At 39.5% G+C, this 21,148-nt stretch overlaps 1 protein-coding gene across 4 annotated transcripts in view; it reads left to right on the forward strand.

Moving 5' to 3' along the window:
• Positions 1-21,148, forward strand: part of LOC149244898 (NEDD8-activating enzyme E1 regulatory subunit AXR1-like) — a 303,335-nt gene that overhangs the window by 34,519 nt on the left and 247,668 nt on the right. For all 4 annotated transcript variants that reach the window (XM_089457594.1, XM_089457593.1, XM_089457592.1 and 1 more), the window contains 2 exons: positions 15,068-15,240; positions 15,337-15,500. In XM_089457594.1, the coding sequence (XP_089313720.1) occupies positions 15,068-15,240; positions 15,337-15,500 (337 nt within the window). The remainder of the gene's footprint in view (positions 1-15,067; positions 15,241-15,336; positions 15,501-21,148) is intronic.

Here is a 21,148-nt window from a genome sequence, read left to right on the forward strand (position 1 = left end):
TGGATGCTTTAAATACTTGATGAGTTCAAAGTATCTCTTTATATTGATAAAGGTGAAAGAAATAACTTTAAAATATTGAAGAATAGAATACCCAAGAACGAAAAAAGGGATAAGAATCCCATATTTATACCCCCGAGCATTTAGTAATCTCATATGTGCCCATATGAATGGAACTGATGACTTCTCTCGATCACTAGTTTCCTCTATTAAAAAATCCTTGCAGTAAGGGAAAAAATCCTTGAAATTATTACTTGGAAAAAAAAACTTATTAATAAGATTCGTTCTCAATTTACATTGTATAGGTTCCCATAATGGATGAGAAAGTTCCCACAATATATTCCGTTTAAGCAAAATATTATGCTTAATATTTTGCAAAATAGATACAAATGGATTACTGCCATGTAGTAATATCTCCGAAAGAGTATCTAAAAGCATATTTTCAATATATTTACACAATGCAGAGGTAAAAAACCAGGGCATATATGTTTTGAACAAATCCCATTTTGAAAAAATACTATCTATTTGAGAGATCCTATAAATATTCTGTTCCTCTTTAGATGAATTAGAAAGGGTACTCCTTCCATCTATGTCTTCGTTTACTATTTTGTTTTTTAAACATTCGGTTACAAACCAATCTTGAATACGAGGAAAAATTTCCTCGTTCTTATTGGAAAACATTTCGGATAGTAAATCATCTTGATAAGATCGAGTTTGAATAAGACCCACGTTTGAACTGAAACCCCTTTTAAAGCATTGATCAAAGTTGTTTTCTTCTGAATCGGATCTTTTAAAAAAAGGTTGGCAAATTTTTTTTTTCAAAATTGACTATTTGTTCTTTTGTTAAAGGCGTTGTAGAAATCTCTTCGATCGAAGAAAGATATCTCTTTTCACGAACGAATGGATTCAATCGAGTTAGTAAATTGAAGGATCTGTACAAATCATAGATTAATACAAACGTTTGGTCACCACTTCGTTTTCGTTTTAAATATTTAGGTAATAATATGTTAGATACTTGTGATTTGATGAATGAAATAGTCTCTTTTTCTGAGTGAACGGGTCCTATTTCACCAATGGGCAAGGAAGATAGATTGTTGTGGATGATCAAAAGATTGAATAATTGTCCATATGTAAAATTATTCCTTTTTATATAAAATCTTTTCATATCAGAAGGTAATCTATTCCTATAATTTGGCCGAGTATGATGCAAATAATCAAAAAATTGGAGCGTATTTTCTCCGTGAAAAGAAGCTATCAATGAGCTCTGATCAGATAGTTTCACAGGATTCAACCAATTGTCTCGATCGTTGGATATCGTCGAAAAATAAGTGTTATCGAATGATTCCATGCGATTATTTTCATTATCGAAAAAGTCAAATAATCAATGGATTAATTGGTATCTTATTCGTAACAAATGGTGCAATTGTTCCTTCATCAATCAATAATTTTGATCTTTGTGAAAGATTATGGTCATACAAAAGAAAGGTTTTAAATTTTTTTAAACGAACGATTAGAGTACCAATTGGATCTAACAACTGATTTAATAGTCTATAATTCATACTTTGGAGCCCATGAAATGCAAAATCAAAAAACGAAATTAAAATATCGAACTTAGAATTTAAGTTCGAAATGATATCGAACTTCGAGTTTAAGATCTTTACAGTACTTTCAGAAAGGGATAAAAACATGATGATTTAAAGGAGGACTAAGAGCTATCACAAAGGGCAGTTAGAGCATTTGTGGATCAGTTTGTTCAGATCATAAACAGGCCCAGTGAGTGGACTAGAGTGGCAGATCTCTACTTTGCATTTGTAAATGGCAAATGCAGTTCGATTCTCCACTCCTAAGTTTATGAGAAGAACAACAATAGAAACACAAATAAACTAACTAGATACGTCCCCAGTGGAGTCGCCAATTTGTTGTTGGGAAAAGTATCTATTCAGAACGCCCCTATCTCACTCTAAGGTGTGATAGTGCCTTAGCAACAAACAAGGAAAACTACTTGAGTATTTCTTCTTTATGAAATGTAAATGAGGAGGAAGGATGTAACTAACCTGTGTCTTCCGCTAGTTTGTTGATCCAATCGCTCCTTTCTTCAATAGCTCCCAGCTCCCTGCTCCCTTACCGGCCCAGCTTCACCGAATTCCTGCAAGATCACAAGAGAGAGAAACTACACGAAGATATAGATATACATTCATAAAAAGCTCAAGATCAGATTATGCTAAACATGCAAATATAACAAAACATCATTGATACACAGCATGTAGGAGAAACTCAAATAGTTTATTGATAGAATAAGAAAGTCCAAGAGGAGATACAACCAAGTGAGTTTCGATCCAGCATCTACCTCCCAGCAAAGGAATCCCTTCCTCTCCTCCAACAAAGCATAAATCACCCAATGTACTAATCTCAATCTCAAACCAACAACACTTCTCTGCAAAGTACAAAATTCCAGCCTCTGGATCTCTGGAATGAGGGATCCATATATAGATGTAAGCAGAGAGGATGAGTCAGCTTATGTTTTGACTTGTGGCTTCTCTCTGTCAGTTCTTGCTTCCACTTGGAGACTGAGAGCCTCTTACTCATCACTTGGTCGAATTCAGTGAGGCAAGTGTCATTGGAGAAGATTCTGGAAGCTTCCATGGTCTTTCCACCTCGTTGAATGACTCTGCCACTTGTCCTTTCCCGCTCAATGCACCTGGGTAGTGCATTCAAGTGCGTTGCAACGCACCTAGACAGTGTGCTGGGGTGCTTTGCAACGCAGGCAGCTAGTGGAGCACTTGAATTGATCCTGAATTGACTGTTTCTGAGTGGTTTTTGGTGGAGAACTTCTGGGAGAAGCTGTCATTGGTTGACCTTGTCCCTTTAGGAGCTGTAACAACATCTTTAGGGACTTTGGATCCCTTGGATTATGGACATTTCATGCTTATAGCTGTAAGGCACAAAAATGTCTATAACACATGCAGAGCAGTTCATAGAGCAATTCTCTAGGGAGTCCACTGATGGACAATTCACATGGTACCTCAGCTTCTACAGGTTCAGGGGCAGGCAGGAGGACAACAGACAGATAGTCAGGAGTTCAGGCTCCTGATGATGATGGGGAGGAGGAGTTTCATTCTCCTATGGGAGAAGTGCACTCAGGGAAGAGGAAGCCCAAGTGGCTTCAGGACACCTTGAGAGATGCCACATCTGTTGCTGAGCTGAAGAGGCCGGTCAGAGAGAGTAGACCACCTGAGAGGTTTTGTAGCTATATGGCAATGGTTACCAGCATCCTTGACTCTGAGCCTTCTAGCTATGAGGAGGCAGCTAGCCAGCAGGTCTGGAGAGAGGCCATGCAGGAGGAGTATTCTTCTATTATGAAGAATGATGTTTGGGAGGTGGTGCCGAGGCCTGAGGGCAAATCCGTGGTTACTTCCAGATGGATTTACAAGGTAAAGCATGCTGCAGATGGCAGCATTGAGAAATTCAAAGCGAGGTTTGTGGCTAGAGGATTCTCCGAGGTAGAGGGAGTTGATTATGAGGAGACCTTCGCTCTCGTGGCTCGATATACTTCGATCCGCTCCATTATATCAATAGCAGCAGAGATGGGTTGGAAGATCCACCAGATGGATGTGAAGACTGCATTTCTCAATGGCTTCATACAGGAGGAGGTGTACATTGAGCAGCCACAGGGCTTTGAGGTGCATGGGAAGGAGTCCCATGTGTGCAGACTGAAGAAGGCTCTTTATGGCCTCAAGCAAGCTCCCAGAGCTTGGTACTCTAGGATAGATACATACTTGCAGGGGTTGGGTTTCACAAAGAGTGAGGCAGATCCGAACCTTTACTTTATTGTGATAGGTGAGGAGCCTCTCATTCTGGGGCTGTATGTGGATGACTTGGTCATTACTGGTGCAGAGAGACTCATAGAGCACTGCAAGAGAGATCTTGCGGCGGAGTTTGAGATGAAGGACATCGGCTTGATGCATTACTTTTTGGGTTTGGAGGTGTGGCAGGAGGAAGGACATTTCTTCCTGGGGCAGGGGAAGTATATTGTGGACATCCTTGGCAGATTCCACATGGAGGATTGTAGACCCATGTCGACACCGATGATCACCAACTGGAAGAAGCTTCATGCTTCGGATTCTGAGTTGGTGGATCCCACATTGTACAGGCAGCTGATTGGTTCCTTGATGTATTTGGTCAACACTAGACCAGATATCTGTTTTGCAGTCAACACGATGAGTCAGTTTATGTGTGAGCCTAGGAAGGTTCACTGGGTGGCTGCAAAACACATTTTGTGGTACTTGCAGGGGACAGTGGATTATGGTCTGGACTACAGGCAGGGGGATGGAGTGAGATTGGCAGGATACACTGATTCTAATTGGGTAGGTTGTGCTTCTGATAGGAAGAGCACTTCAGGGTGCTGTTTTGGGTTGGGTTCAGCAGTAGTGTCATGGTTCAGCCGGAAGCAGCAGTCAGTAGCATTGAGTTCAGCGGAAGTAGAGTATATGGCAGCCAGTCTAGCTAATTGTGAGGCCATCTGGCTTCGCAAGATGTTTGGATTATTTGCTCAGCCGTTGAGACCTTCAGTGATTTACTGTGATAATCAGAGTTGCATTAAACTCACGGAGAATCCAATATTTCATGACAGGTCAAAGCGTATCGGGATCAAATATCATTTCATCAGACACTGTGTTCAGAAGGGCGCTGTGAAGCTTGAGTATATTCCCACTGATGAGCAGGTTGTAGATATTCTTACCAAAGCCTTACCACGGGGCAAGCATGACTACTTCAGAGACAAGATGGGTGTGGTGAGGAACACCTTCCTCGGTAAGAGGGAGTGTTGAAATTTGGTACCGGAGGACAGGTGGTTTCTAAGGGTTTGATCTTTGGCCTAGGGAAAAGTGTCCAAAAGAATTTAATTTTTTTCCTAAAGTGACTTTTATAATTTTTATAAAGTTAAATCTAATTTAAAAGTGACTTTAAGTGATAAAGTTACTAAAGTCTAATTTTAAAGTGACTTTATTAAAGTCAATGTAAAATTAGAAAGGAAAAGTGACTTTGGAAATAAATGACTAAGTGGATCTTTATTAAAGTGGTGTGAATTAAAAAATAGAAAGTGAGATTTAAATGAGCATTTAATCTCAGCCATAGATCTAAATCTATTTCAGCCATTGGATTTAGGGATCACCCAAAAGTCACTTAGGGTTAGATTAAAGGAGGAAAAGGAGGAAAAGGTCATTCATTCTTTCATGAGCAGATTGAGAGAGAGAGCAAGAAGAATTTATGAGCAGGGAGGAGAAGGAGACAACAGCTTGGCACACATTCCAAGGCAGCAGTTGAGCAGATTTGTACAGCTGATTTAGCACACAGTGAAAGGCAGATTTTGGCACGATTTTCGAGGAGTGGTTTGCATAAAAATCGAGGAGCAGTTTGCTGATTTTTCTGCACGCAAAACGAGGGCCGTACAACACATTTATTACAGTCCGTACAACGCATTTAATGCTAGCCGTACAACAACATTTAATGTTGAAAATGGGCATGAAAATTGAGGAGGCCGTACAACATTTATTGCTGTCCTGTTTGCTGTGATTTCTTGTTTGCTGTGAAGCACGGGAAAAGAGATAAGTTGTTAATTTGCTTGCTGATTTTTTGTTGAATATTTCTCACTGTAAAAAGGCAATTTTCAGAAATAAAGAAGAGCTCTCGAACTAGTTTTCCCCAAGAGTTGTAGGGTGTTTTTCCAGGGTCACATTGACAAAAAATCTCTGTGTTTAAATGTGTTAAATCACTGTTTGTACCTGCTGATTTTTTATTTCTGCATTTTCCAGCATTCTGTAAAATTTCCAGAATTTGTGTTTTCAACAAAATTTATTTTTTCTAGCTTGTTGAATGTATGGATATGGGAAAGGGCATTTAACTACATGGGAGAAATAAAGTGAAACTGAAAACCGGGGTGGGAAAACAGAAATTTTTACAAGGAAGATGCTTCAATTGTAACTGGTTTGGCCACTTCGCTAGAGAGTGTCCTCACAAAAAGGATACTCCAGAGATGATGACAACCATAATAACAACTACAAGGGAAATGGCAATCAAATGAGCAACATGTTCAACAACAAAGGAAAGAGGAATGCTCCTGCTACTCGAAAAGGAAATGGTCGTCCTCCCAAAAAGCCGAGAAACTCCAGGTATGATGAAGTTAATGCAGGTGAAAAGCAAAAAGAATTTTATCTTATTTCTGCCCTCACCACTACTCCGGATACATTAGATCATTGGTTGATTGATAGTGGTGCCTCAAGGCACTTCACTGGGTACAAAGAGGCTCTCTCAAACTTGATTGAAAAGAAGACAAATATGGAGATTATACTTGGGGATAATGCCACTTATCCCGTGAAGGAATTGGGGCTGTTACTCTTCACTTAAGTCAAGGTCAAACCCTCCACTTACAAGAAGTATTGTATGTACGTGATTTGAAAAAGAATCTGGTCTCTATTTTTGCGTTGGAAGATAAAGGTTTCAAGGTGACATTCATTGATGGGAATGTTTGTGTTTGGCAAAAGAACCCAAAAGACACATTCACTCTTGGATTTAGGGTTGAAGGTCTTGATCAGGTTGGAGGAAGTCTGTTGGGAGAAATGATTTGTGATACTTCTCTTCAATCCGAATTATGACACTAGAGATTTGCTCACCTTCATTTCAAAGCCTTATTGGATGTTAGGAAGATGGTCACAGGTATGCCCAAATTGAACTTAGATCATGAAGGTGTTTGTTAGAGCTGTGAAGCTAGAAAACGTACAAGGGGGCCATTCCCCTCAAGTGAAACTCAAACCATTGATATTCTTCAATTGGTTCATTCTGATCTATTAGGTATGTTGCCTGTGACATTTTTGGGTGGATATTTATACTATGCTATTTTTGTGGATGACTTCTCTCGCAAAACATGGATTTATTTCTTAAAAAAGAAGGCTGAAGTGTTCAAATGGTTCTGCTCTTTCAAAGCCTTGGTTGAGAATCAAACAGGGAAGAAGATCAAAATATTGAGGACCGATAATGGGAACGAATATGAGTCAAAAGAATTCAATGACTATTGTAGAGAAGTTGGCGTTAAGAGGGAGATTGCTACTGCATATACTCTTGAACAAAATGTTTTTGTTGAAAGGAAGAATCGAACTATCATAGAAGTCCCATGCGCCATGCTTCATGACCAAGATCTACTGAAGTGCTTATGGGGAGAATCTGCCAACACCGTTGTGTATGTTCAAAATAGATGCCTACATCAAGCTTTGGACTTCAAGACACATGAAGAAGTTTTCATCGGTAAGAAACCTGATGTTTCTCATTTTAGAATTTTTGGTTGCCACATATATTTTCATGTGCCAAAAGAGAAAAGAAACAAACTAGATGCATCTAGGAAGAAAGGAACGTTTGTGGGCTACAATGAAACTTCAAAGGCATATAGAATCTATGTGCTTGGTCTAAGAGAAGTAGAAATAAGTCATGATGTCACTTTTGATGAATATTTTGCCCTTAGGAGAGTTCGAGACCTTCTTATCCCTAGGAAGGACAATAATAATGATGATGATGTAGGAAAGCAGGATGAGCCTTCGACTAATGATCTGATGCTCAATGTTGAAGGTCCGATGGATCCCATTGATCCACCTCCTAATGAGCCCACTACTTCAAGAAAAAGACCTTTGTGGCTCAAAGATACTTTTGAAGATGCTGAGAAACATATTGCACCAACAGGGACATTTTCGTGAAAGCAAGAAGTTGAACAGGTACCAAGGGTACTTAGCTGCCATGAGTACCATTGTACAATCTAAGCCTTGTACATTCGAAGAAGCCGTGAAACAAGAAGTTTGGAAGGATGCGATGAACGAGGAGTATGAGTCGATCATGAAGAATGATGTCTGGGATGTGGTTCCTAGACCCAAGGACAAGTCAGTGGTCACTTCAAAATAGCTCTACAAGATCAAACATGGAGCTAATGGGAGTGCTGAAAAGTTCAAGGCCAAATTTGTTGCTCGAGGCTTCTCTCAAAAGGAAGGAGTAGACTATGATGAGATATTTGCACCGGTTGCCCGATATACCACCATCCATTCGATCATAGCCCTTGCTGCCTCACAAGGATGGAGCCTTCATCAATGGATGTCAAAACTGCCTTCTTGCATGGTTTGCTTAAGGAGGAAGTCTATGTAGAACAACCCGAGGGGTTCGAAGTTCAAGATCGTATGACACATGTATGTAGGTTGAAGAAAGCCCTTTATGGCTTGAAGCAAGCCCCCAGGGCTTGGTATGAAAGGATTATCTATCTTATGAAGCTAGGATTTACAAGAAGCGATGTTGACCCGAACTTATACTTCAAGGCTGAAAATGACAAGCCTCTCATTCTGGTCCTTTATGTTGATGATCTCTTTCTAATAGGTGAAGACTCTCTCATTCATCAATGCAAGAGGGAGTTGGCTTCCAAATTCGAGATGAAGGACCTAACACTGATGCACTACTTCCTAGAGTTGGAGGTCTGGCAAAAGCCAGGTGAGATTTTCCTTTCTCAAGGAAAATATACTATGAAGCTACTTGAAAGATGTGCCATGGTGGATTGCAAGTTTGTGACTACTCCGATGGAACTCAACTTTAAGAAGCTATGTGGGAGTTATGTTGGGCTCAGATTAGCAAACCCTTCCGAGTATCGTCAACTTGTGGGGGCCCTGATGTCCTTGGTCAACTCTCGTCCTGGCGTATGCTTCGTCGTGAACACGTTGAGTCAATTTATGGTCGAGCCTCATCACATTTTCATTGGATGGCTGCTAAGAATCTCTTAAGATATCTCCAGGGCACAATCCACTATGGATTGAGATACAATGTTGGGAACTTGAGACTACATGGATATTTAGACACTGATTGGGCTAGCATTGTGGTGGATTGTAAAAGCATGTGTGGGTGCTGCTTCTCTTTGGGGTTTGCTTCTATATCTTGGATGAGTAGAAAGCAGAAATTGGTTGCTTTAAGCACCACTGGGGCCAGATACATTGCTGCGAGTATGGCGCGTGTGACGCTGTTTGGTTGAGGAAGCTCTTTTGCGACAACCAGAGTGGGATTTGACTAATAGAGAATCCCGTGTTCCACGATCGCTCCAAGCTCTTTGATATCAGGTACCACTTTATCCGGGATATGGTACAATGGGGAGCAATAAGGCTCCAACACATTAGACCAGATGAACATGTTGCATACATTCTCACAAAGCCTTTGGGAAGGCCAAATTCTTAACCTTCTGAGAGAGACTTGGAGTCGTGGAACGACCCTCCTATGAGGGTCTCGTATGAGTTGAACACTGAGCTCTGGGAGATCCTGGGGATTTGGGGTACTTCTTGGAGCTATGAGCAACCATAGGGTGAGTGGTTCACCTTCCCCTAGTGGTGCGCTAGATATAGGGTGAGTGGTTCACCTTCCCCTACCAGGACACATGTATGTAGGGTGAGTGGTTCACCTTCCCCTACGATTGACATATGCATAGGATGAGTGGTTCACCTTCTCCTATGGCATATGAGCAAGATGAGTGGTTCAACTTCTCCTGCCGATGCCCCAACACACATCCTACCCGTAGAGTCGGGGACTCATGGGAAGTACCTCTCATTTGGCCAATGAATTGGGAAAAGTTGGTGAGGGACCATAGCACTATTAATGGACGTATCGTGTACTGCCGTACTCCCTATGACTAGGAGGCATGATGTTCAACAACTTGATCTGAGATCAAGGACTGACTTTAGTTAGTGGAGAGTGGTATGATCTTATGACTCACTCTCAATCACTTCTTCTTCATTATTACTTCATGGTTCAACAGAGCAGAGCAAAGCAGTGATGACAAAGATGGTACATGATAACACGATAACATGATGATGACTAATGAATTGGCAAGTTGAATTCTCCCTAGTTGAGAGGGAGTGTTAAAATTGGCAACTAGGGCCAAATTCTACCTTAAGACAACTCATATGATGGAATGATTATTGCATTGGATTCCTCTTTTCGGGAGGTCCAATTTTGATATAAAGATCATCTCATTCTGACAAGCAAAAGTGGAATTTTGAATTTATTCTCTCCCATGCACAAATTGTCAAGGTTGGCCTCATTCCAATGTAGGCTCAAAAGCCCAATAGATGTGCCTCCTCACCTTCAACGAAGTGTATAAATAGGAGTGACCTCTCTCCTCATTTGGACATCACTCATAACATCACACATCTCTCTCTCTCCTCTCTTGATTGGTTCATACATCTTGGAGGCAACCTCTCTCTACTTCGCACGTGTGGCACGGGGTCGAATTTCTTGGACTATTTGCTCGCCGAATTTCAACAAAATAGACCAGCGTTGACTTCGTTTTTGAGGGCATAAATTCAATCTTTGGAGGTGGCATTTATTGGCATAGAATTCGAGGTGATTGGGATACTTTGACTAGGGTTGACTTCAACATTTGATTGCAAAAATTACAACAATGTTTGACTGGGTTTGACTCAACTGTTTTGGGCTGACTTTGACTCTCTTGGAAGGCCGAATTGAACTATTGTTGACTGAGCTGCTTGGAGGACATTTTGGTGTTGATTTGACAAACATTGACTTTTTGGGTTAGGGCTGCAGTTGATTGCTGATTTTGACAGGACTGTTTTGGGCAAGTAAACTTGATATTTGTACTCTCTCTTTGTTGAACTATTGAATAATAATAAGAAGATTTGATTAAAGGGTTTTCCCCACTTTGGGGTTTTTCCCTAGCATCCGCCAAATCTCATGTCCTCTTGTCTTGGCTTGTCTTCTGCACATGTTTTTATCTTCTATTTGCATATACTGTCAATGTGTTTAAGTTAATGTGTTTGTTACTGGAAATAATTGGGAACTGTCATTGGGCTGATAAGGAACATTGAAGTAAAATGTGCTAAAGCATAGAACATACCATTGTTATCTAAAATTAACAAAATCAAAACATGATGAGAGCCATACATCAAGTTTGTCATAAAACATACTCTTAACCAGCATATATTCAACAAAAACAACATGGATATAACAACCATAAGAGTCACATATGAACAAGTATTTATCCATCAAATACAACAGGAAAGGAGCACTTATTAACATATGCAAATGCAACCAGGTTTGGGACTTCCACGTACCACCTGACCGTAGATTGGTTGAACCAAATCTTTCTTTCAGTCAATCACCCCAGTGCCATATTCCAATCATGAATGTGGGATCTCATAAAACAACTCAATCGAAACCAAACTAGGGCTTCCAGTGGCCAAACCACCTCAACCCTCAATTAGTGATTCCACCTCACGGGCAGACATCACTAACCATCACCAGATTGGTTTCTACCCAAGATGTCTAGGGCTCCAAAGCGTTTGTTCCAACCAGGTCTTCCAGGACTAGTAACTCAACCCATAGTTGTTGTTGGGTTTCCAGAGCGTTTGTCCAACCAGAGCTTCCAGGACTAGTAATTCAACCCACCAAGGGCTTCCAGAGCGTTTTTCCAACCAAGGCTTCCAGGACTAGTAATTCAACCCACCAAAGGCTTCAAGAGCATTAGTCCAACCAAGGCTTTCAGGACTACTAACTCAACCCAAGCTGTTACAGGGCTTCTAGAGTGTTTGTCCAACCAAAGCTTTCAGGTACTAGTAACTCAACCCACAACCAAAGAAACATGAGCACCAACCAGAAAAACAAAGATAAAACCCACAATACCATGGTTATCTAGGAAATGGCAAGGCTAAGCAAATCCACTGTCAATCCAGGCAATCCTCTATGCCAATGACAGATTATAACCAAGAAACCACATGCATGTGCCATGCATGCCAAAACTAGCAAGGAAATCATACATGCAACTGGGTACCTACAAGCAAAACCCGCTGTAGCTGCTGATCTCGATGTCCTCTTATGCTTTCCTACTCTTCCTTTGCATTCTTGCTCCAAATCCCAAGTATGTCACACTCCTCTAAGAGTGCTCCAAGAAACTCTAAGTTTCCAAGAGTATGAGAGAGAGAGTTTAGAAAATGAGAGCTCCAAAACTGAACTGACAAAAAACTAAAAACTGATCTTTAGAAATCTTTTTATTAATGAGGCCTCTATTTCTTTCATTTTCCATTATTTTCCTTCATTTTCCTCCTCACATGCTACTTGTTACCTATCACCTTTATTTTTTCTTAATTTCCATTATTTCCATAAATAAAATGCCAATTAATGCCACTTTGCCTTTCCAAAGCCTTTGCCAATTTCCACAGCCATTAATTAATCACAAGCAATGTTTTAAAACTCCGACTTTGACACCGACTCCGACTCGGTATCAACTCGGCCGACTGATTTCAATGACTCGGTCATTGTAAAAAATACATTAAATATTTAATTTTTTTATAAAAAAAATAATTTTAAAGATTTTCATTCATGTTTCCAAACACACAGCGTTAGAATATAGATAGAAGACAACATATGATCAAAGCAGGCTCATGTATATATCCATTATATCAAAATGGCACCCAACGCATTGTCCAATACATACATGATGATGATATAGGGAATCGAGATCAAAACAAAAACACATAACAAATGATGCAAGATATTCTGATTACTAGAACATGGAAAATTCAATCCAAAAATTTGCACAATAAGGATGAAATTGTTTTTTTTTTTTTTAAGCAGTGTCAGTTTGTTCATTCACTTCAAGTGGCTTTATTAACTTACGCCTATTCTCCATATTCTATTTTGGATGTCCGGTTAATCCTTGAATTCTATTTTGGAGGAAAAGGAGGATGCATAGAGAAAAACATTTCTGTGCATGGGACATAAACTGTGCCTATTGCATGATGCATCAAAGGAGTGGATGCCACATTATTCTATAAAACTTAGGCATTGTTGATGATATTTCATGGATTAGAACAACTATTGTAGAAGGTGTGGTGACAAGAAGGAGGAAATGAACAAATTATTGGATTTATAATTATATTAATTTGTACTTCATCGAACGGAGAGATTCTTCTATTACTGTAATTATGTTTGTCTCTAAATTTCCTTTAGGCTTAAAATTGACACCTTTGTGTCAATACTTTTCAAAAGAGGAGATGTGAAAGGTCGTGGTCTTTGTGAGGTCAGTGGGATTTGGTGATGTGCTATATGCAGCTAGTCAATTGACACTTCTACAGCAAATATTGCAACTAACACTTATGCAGCAAATATTGATGTCTGAGTTGTGTTTTAGAAACTATACATTTTGCAAGGTGAAACTCAGTTTTCTATGGGATTCAATTTCCGATTCTGTAGGCTCCTAGTCTATCATTTGTGATTCAAATAGTCAATAATCAGAAAGTTCGTTTGCATGTTAAAATGTCACAGTGATCTCATTTTTCAAAAGAACATTGAATCTTTTGATTGATGGTACTTAAGTTATTCCAGGCAATTCATTCGTAGCCTGGGCCTCTTTTTCTAACCTGGCCGGGTTAATGCTGGCTCGGCCGAGCCGACCGAACCGAATCCAAGTTTGAGTCAATTTTTTTGGCCTGGCTCGGCCCAACTCGGCCGAGTTGGTTCTGAGCCGGCCGGTTTTGAAAATAGTGATCACAAGTGATCCCCGTCACTATTTTTTTGCCCAACATTCAGCTTGGAATATGTGTCCCATGACCTTGGTTATTATTTTGTAACTATATTACATGGATTTTAGACCAAGGCTGTTACATTTTTGCTAGAATGACATAATCTCACATTCATGAAAAGTGCTCGCACTATAGCCTTCCAAGGTAATCCTCCACTGTAGAAATCAGCAAGCTAAGGCTGATTTATGGCATGCATAGCAACCTCTATTGACTTGCATTATCATGCACTTGTCATCTTTGATCTATTCTCCGATGACTTCCTTTGCTCAAGGTGTGATTAAGCACCTGGTCTTGTGGTTTTCATTAATTTTTCATGCTCATACCAGTTGTTTTCATATTTCATATACTACGATGAATTTGTTTTCTTAAGGCTTACTTTTCATAAATAACATTGTGCCTTGACTCTATAGCCTTAGCAATTCTGTCTTTAGGGAAGCGCCCGCCCCGCCCTCCCCCCCTGAGTTGGAAATGAGCCAACCAAAACAGAGAGGAAAAGCTATCGAGGTGATAGCCTTCCTAAATTGCTGAATACTAGCCCCTTGATGCTTGGGGCTTTACATCATTTGGGGGTGCTAGATGTCCTGGTAGTGGTTAAGGAAGTACTGTCCTCAAAGAGGGCAAAGGAGCTACATCCCTTGTCAAGTCAAGGCTGGAGGGTATGTCCCAAGCTGAAACAGGCCTTTCGAATTGAACCCCCAATTTTCTGTAAGCTATGATAATCTTGATCTCTTCTCCTTGGAAGTAGATATGATAATTAGATAAAGCAGGTTTGGACCATTGAAAATGATAACCTTGGTTTTACCTAGGTTAACCATCAACTATCTAAGATCATAGAAGCTGGATAAAGCATCGATCTGGCACCCTTGGGACATGTGTTATTTTTTTATTTCCTGTTTGTCTCTTATAAAATGGTCATAGACTGTTAAAATTAAAGCTATTTTAATTTCTTGATTTGATTATCTGAAACATTATACTGTCGTCGTCTATCTGAAATACAAGTGCTGTGAAATCGTACCTGCATATATTTCATCATACCAAATACCTGCTCGATTTTTACCTTTTTCTCTGTTGCTCATAGCCTATAGGTTTTACTTTTTTTTCTTCTTCTTTCGAAGCGCATGAATTGGCTATTTACAATCACAGCGGAGCTTATTGTTTTAGGTTATTTTGAATTATTTTCTCAAGTTTTTCCATTGATTGATTACTGATTCTTGACTGTAGTCAATCTTATTGTTTTAACGGGATATATTCTGAGAGTAGTTGTATCTCTCTAGATCCTAAATGAAGACCTCATTAATTATTGTTTCTGTGTACATCCTAAATGAAGATTTCACTAATTTCATCATCAGACTTGTGAGGTAACTATGTGGCTACATTGCATGGAAACAGGAAGTATAGACTTTGAAATGTAACATAGATTTCTGTGGGCTTAATACTGCTTTCAAGAGTTTAATGTAATATTCATGCAGGATATGGGGTGAACAGGGACAAGCTGCTCTGGAGAGAGCAAGCATTTGCTTGTTGAACTGTGGCCCCACCGGCTCAGAAGCATTGAAAAATCTCGTTTTGGGAGGCATAGGAAGTTTCACAGTTGTTGATGGCTCCAAAGTGGAAGTAGCAGATCTAGGGAATAATTTTTTGGGTATGTCTCTTGGATGTTCACTACAGCTTAAGTTTTTGAATTCAAATATATCTCATTTCCTGCCTTGCAGTTACATTTGCTTGCTGGCATATGCAGTGGACACTGAAAGCATTGGTCAATCGAAGGCAAAGTGTGTGTGTGCATTTCTACAAGAGCTCAATGATGCCGTTGGAGCTAAGTTTGTAGAGGAATCACCTGAGGCTTTGCTTGAGACCAATCCTGCCTTCTTCTCTCAATTTTCTCTGATTATAGCCACCCAGGTATGTCTTTTCTGAATATGAGAAAGTGACATGTTCTAAGTTCTCTTGTTTCAAGTAAAAAATTTGGAGTTTGGACACTATGGTGCATGTTTTTAATTGGTATAGCAATTGGTCAACTTCATGCTAATTGACTATAGTTTCTGTTTCCTGTTATTGATCCGTTAGTCTATAGTCAACATTTATCGTTTATGTATAAAATACAATGATTTCTCTTCAACTTTGTCCTGCTTCAAGAAATATGATCCTCATAATGATCCACAAGCTTTGATTCTTGGGGACATCTTTCTAAAACAAATTTCACCTGGGTCTACAGTGTTATTCTCGTTCTCGTTATATTAAATTTAATCAACTAAGAAAGGTTTGTAAGAGCATCTATTTTCCAATGCTTATGCAGCTTAATATTTTCCAAGGCAGTAGCTTATATGTTTATTATGTGTTCATCAATTGGGTTTATATTGGGTAGTTGGGAGGAATGATTGTTATACTCTCCACTCAGTTTCAATTTCCACAAGTAACATGTTGAGCTCACATTGAGACTATTATTGTAATGGCTTCAAGCCTTGTTGTTAAACAGCCTTGAGCACTGAAGAATATCTTACCCTTTCCCATGGTCTGGACTCTGGAGGGTGGCATGCTTGGTTTACATGGAAAAAATGTTTATTTTGAATTTTGCCCATATAGTGGTTAGAAATGTTTTTGAATGAAGCTAGCTGTCAAAATTGGCCAAATTTTTCTTTATGTAGCATTGTTATATATGCTTCTTTTATCTGTTGCTATAATTTTTTTTTATTTTTTTTTATCCATTTTAAAGCTCTTATATATTTTGCTCCTATACAATTACACCATTCGACTATGGAGGGATAGCAGTTTGTCAACAAATCCATAAAACCCCAGATGATGCCTAGCTATGTTGTATCTGATATTTTGTTCTCTTCTATTTTCATTTTCCATGGATAGAAACTTAGATATCTGTTTTTGTCTGCTTTTAGTACGGATCTGGGAGTTGCTTTCACAATCCTCGTTCATATTTTTACCGGATGTACTCTTAGTCCCATTGACCTATTTTTGTGGTTATTCAGTGGACATTGATAAAATTATCTTATCTTCATCTATTTAAATCTAATCAGCAGAAAGCTTTCACCAATGCTAAAGTAAACAATGGTATGCTAATGTAAGTGACCAGATTCATTAACTCTTAGATGTGAGGGTTCTTCATGTGAGCATTTCAGAAACCACCATTATTTATTTGAATTTTGGGTTATTTTGTGTCTAGCCATGCATTTTCATGTGAATGATTTAGAAGCCCTCACCGTTTATCTCAATTTAAGGTTACCTTGTTTAGTATGCAATATTGGTTGATAGCTATTATATATTTTGCTGATTTATGGTCCTCTCTCATTCTTCCACCATTAGTGGCTCATTCTCCACCATTAGATAGTAGAGATTGGGATCAGCATCACTCTTGACGAATCCCAACTGCTGCGAGTAACTATCAATCCGACCATACCATGCTCTGGGAGCCTGTTTGAGCCCATACAGGGCTTTCTTTAACCTGCATACATGAGTTTTGAAGCCTTCGGGCTGTTCTATATACACTTCTTCTTCTATCACCTCGTTCAAGAATGTTGTCTTGACATCCATCTTGTGAATCTCCCATCCCATTTGAGTTGCTAGGGATATAACGGATCTGATAGAGGTATATCTGGTTACTGGGGTGAAAGTCTCCTCATAGTCTATTCCTTCCTTTTGTGCGTTCCCCTTTGCCACGAACCTAGCCTTGTACTTCTCTATATTGCCATCTGCAACATACTTGATCTTGTAGATCCAACTTGATCCTACATCTGATCTATCCTCTGGTCTAGGCACCACTTCTCAGACATCATTCGTCATGACAGAACTATATTGTTCTACCATGGCATCTACCCAAACTTGGTGCTGTACGACTTTCTGATAGCACGAACCTAGCCTTGTACTTCTCTATATTGCCATCTGTAGCATACTTGATCTTGTAGATCCAACTTGATCCTACCACTGATCTATCCTCTGGTCTAGGCACCACTTCTCAGACATCATTCGTCATGATAGAACTATATTTTTCTACCATGTCATCCATCCAAACTTGGTGCTGTAAGACTTCCTGAAAGCTGGAGGGTTCTTCAACTTGTGCAACCAAGGCTTGGTACCTTTCAGGTTGTCTATGTTGCTTCTTCTCGGTTCTAGGAGCTCTGACAAACTCCTTTGCGTCCCTCAGCTTCTATCGTACTTCCCTGCTGGTTCTACCAGTGGTGGTGGGAGGCTCAATCAAGTCGCCCTCCTGTTCCTGCTGTTCCATCCGCTGAGAATTGCTTGGATTTCCTACTTCTGAGGAAATACTGACGTTGGTCACCATGATCGATCTAGGCGTCTGTCCTCTTGCTTGTCCTCCTTGCTCCCCCTGCTGCTGTTGGACTAATGGAACATCCACTGATTGACCTTCTGTTGGCATCTCTTGAGATTTGCTGAAAGCTCTATACTCCATGAACTTTGCATCCCATCTTACTACAATCTTCTTGCTACTAGGAATGTAGATTCTGTATGCTTTCAAGGTCTCGCTATATCCTACGAGGTACCCCTTTTTTGTAGTCTGATCCAGTTTACTACGCTTCTCATCTGGAATGTGACAATATGTCACACTTCCGAACATCCTGAGATGACTAACTTCTGGCTTCATCCCTGTGAAGACACCTTCAAATATTTTCTTCCCCAATGCTCTGTGAGGAGTTCTATTCTAGATATACACCGTTGTGTTGCAAGCCTTTGCTCATAAGAATCTAGGCAAGTCCTGGTCATACAACATAGCCTTTGCTGCCTCAACAATAGTTCTATTCTTTCTCTTTGTTACTCCATTATATTTTGGATTATATGGAGCTGTCCATTATATTTTGATGCCCTCCTTTGCGTAGAAATCTGTGAAGTCCTTGTTCGTATACTCTCCACCATTATCTGAACGCAATACCTTTATCTTTTTCCTTGTCATGTTTTCTACGAGAGCCTTAAACTCTTTGAATTGATCAAAGACCTCAACCTTGGTCTTTAAGAAATAGATCCAGGTTTTTCTAGAGTGATCATCAATAAAGGTGACGAAGTATTCACCACCACTAAGAGCTCTTGTGGACATTGGGCCACAAATATTTGAGTGTATCAAACCCAATACGCCTTTCGCTCTGTTGTTACTTTTGGAAAATGCTGCTTTAGCGTACTTCCCTAGTACACATCCTCTGCATATATCATCATGCTTAGTACTAAGGATTGGAACTCTTGTAACAGTGTCTCTGGGAATCCTTAGTGCTCCATGGTGTAAGTGTCCCATTCGCCTGTGTCATAGTTCATTTAGTTCCTTTTCACCATTATGATTGCTGCCTATCAGTGCTATTGGAGACTCGAGTTGCAATCTATACAGTCTGTTGCTTTGAGCTCCAATTTGTCTCTTCTTCTTCTAGCTCGGATGTTTGATGTATACTTTCCTTCCAATGAAGTATACATCATATCCCTTGTCGTGTAACTGGGGCACTGAAATTAGATTCATTCCTAACCCGGGCACATGCAGAACATTGGTGGTTCAGATGCTGGTTCCTGTTTTCGTCTAAAATGCTATGCTGCCTCTCCCTACTGGAGTACACTTCGTTCTGTTTCCCATAGTAATCTGGAAGTCCATTTGCTCTTCTTGATAGCTTGAGAAATATTCTCGTACTCCAATCATATGGGTTGAAGCCCTGCTATCAATATACCAAACATCTGCTGACGCTGAACTTGACAAGCATGCGAATTCTTCTTCCAATCCGGAAGATAATTTAGAAACATCTTGATTTTCCATCCTTCTTTGTGCTATTTTTCCTATCGATTTCTGATGCTTTTCTGCCCCAGCAACTGCTGTAGAAAAACTGCGCCTTCACCTGAAGACTGCTCTGCACTGCTCCCTCTGTCACTTGGAAAATTCGATTTGGAAATCTTTTTTATCTATCGACTCACTTAGAGAGAGATTTTCCTACGAAAATTTTGCCCTCCTAGACTGGACTGCGGAATCTTCTGGGGATTTGATTTTTTGCCTATGCATCAATTTCGAACTCTCTCCTTTTCTTCAACGCTGGCTCTTCTGGTTTGCACTTTTGCTTAACTATGCTCTAATACCATGTGAAAATTTCTTAATAGAAATCCAACTGCAGTGACTGATACTATTTCTTCTACTTATTAACTTAGAAATAAGATATTCACAATGTTTCTACAACAAATATCGAAATTAATTCTACTGCAACCTTCACAATTAAAATACCGCGGAAAGTAAATGCAAGGAAAAATACTAGCACAAGTATGATAACAATGACAATTATTTTTGGACAATTGTCCCTGGAAAAATCCAATGTGGGAAATTTGGTGCAGCAGATGAGGGTTCCCTTATTGATCTTCAACAAAAATCTCATGTACAAGATACAACCAACAGAATAGAAGAGGAATTTTTGTGAGAAATTTTACAGACAATATTCTCACGCTTCTAAGTGAGATTCTGACTCTAGAGAGGACCTACTGCCCTCTCCGCGTCTCAATGTGTCAACTTCTGCGTAAGGACTGCGTAGTCCCATTGTCACAACCTCTACGCTGTCCTTTCTCTGCTCTGCGTCTTCTTTCTGCTTCTGCACTCCCGACTGATGCTGATGCCCTCTCTCCTCACTTGCAACTCTCCTCTAATTCAATTTCCTCTTGTTGAACTTCGACCAGTGAGAAAATCGATCTTACTTGGGTAATTGAGTATCTGCCTAGTGTGTGTTCCAAATGCCTATCGAAGTCCTTATAATCCTCCAGTTGAGTAATCAATGGCCCAGATTAGATTCTAATCAATGGCTCAAATCATATTGACTTGATCCTCGTCTTCTTCTAGAAGTTTCACCCTTAGTTTAATTAATACCCTTTAATTATTTTAATTTCCAAAGTTTAGACTTAGGCACCCATTAAAAATAATTAATTATTTTAATAAAACTGTCTTCAGGTGGAGTTTCCCAAAACAATTTCTGGGTATTATGGAATACATGTGTTCTAGCCTCCCTGCAAATTTTGAGGCTTAGAGCACATCCGATGCTACCATAAATCAACATATAATGCTATCATGCATCAACAGATCTGTTAGATCATAAAGTCAGACGATATCACATATTCATCATGGTTATATATGTTAGCATTAGCTATGACACCATGACATCAATCTTTCATCAAGGGTTAGTGTTAAGTAGCGAATAGAAGCATACTTCAAGAAACATGATCAAAACATTACTTTTTTGTCACGTAACTCAATCCATCAAGTCAGGGCATTCAATTTTTCCATATGCCATAATTACTGAGCATATCAAAGCATAACCATGGTCTTCAAAAGAACATGAATATCAATTTCATTGTTAGACTTCTATTATCATGGCTATCATGCTTTTCACAAACAAAATTAGTAGCAGCAAGTTACCATCTATTGGGATCATGGAGCTAACCTTCTTCATGGGATCAAGATATCAAAAATGATAGATTTTAGCCAAACATAAAGTATACCAATATATTAGAAATCAATATTTTCAAGTAGCGTCATAGGATCAAGAAATTTGTTATGTAAGAAGGTAAGATACTTGTTC

This window comes from Pinus tabuliformis, chromosome 7, assembly GCF_031772625.1.
Source record: "Pinus tabuliformis cultivar Carrire ecotype Pingquan chromosome 7, CPIR1, whole genome shotgun sequence".
Lineage (NCBI taxonomy): Eukaryota > Viridiplantae > Streptophyta > Pinopsida > Pinales > Pinaceae > Pinus > Pinus tabuliformis.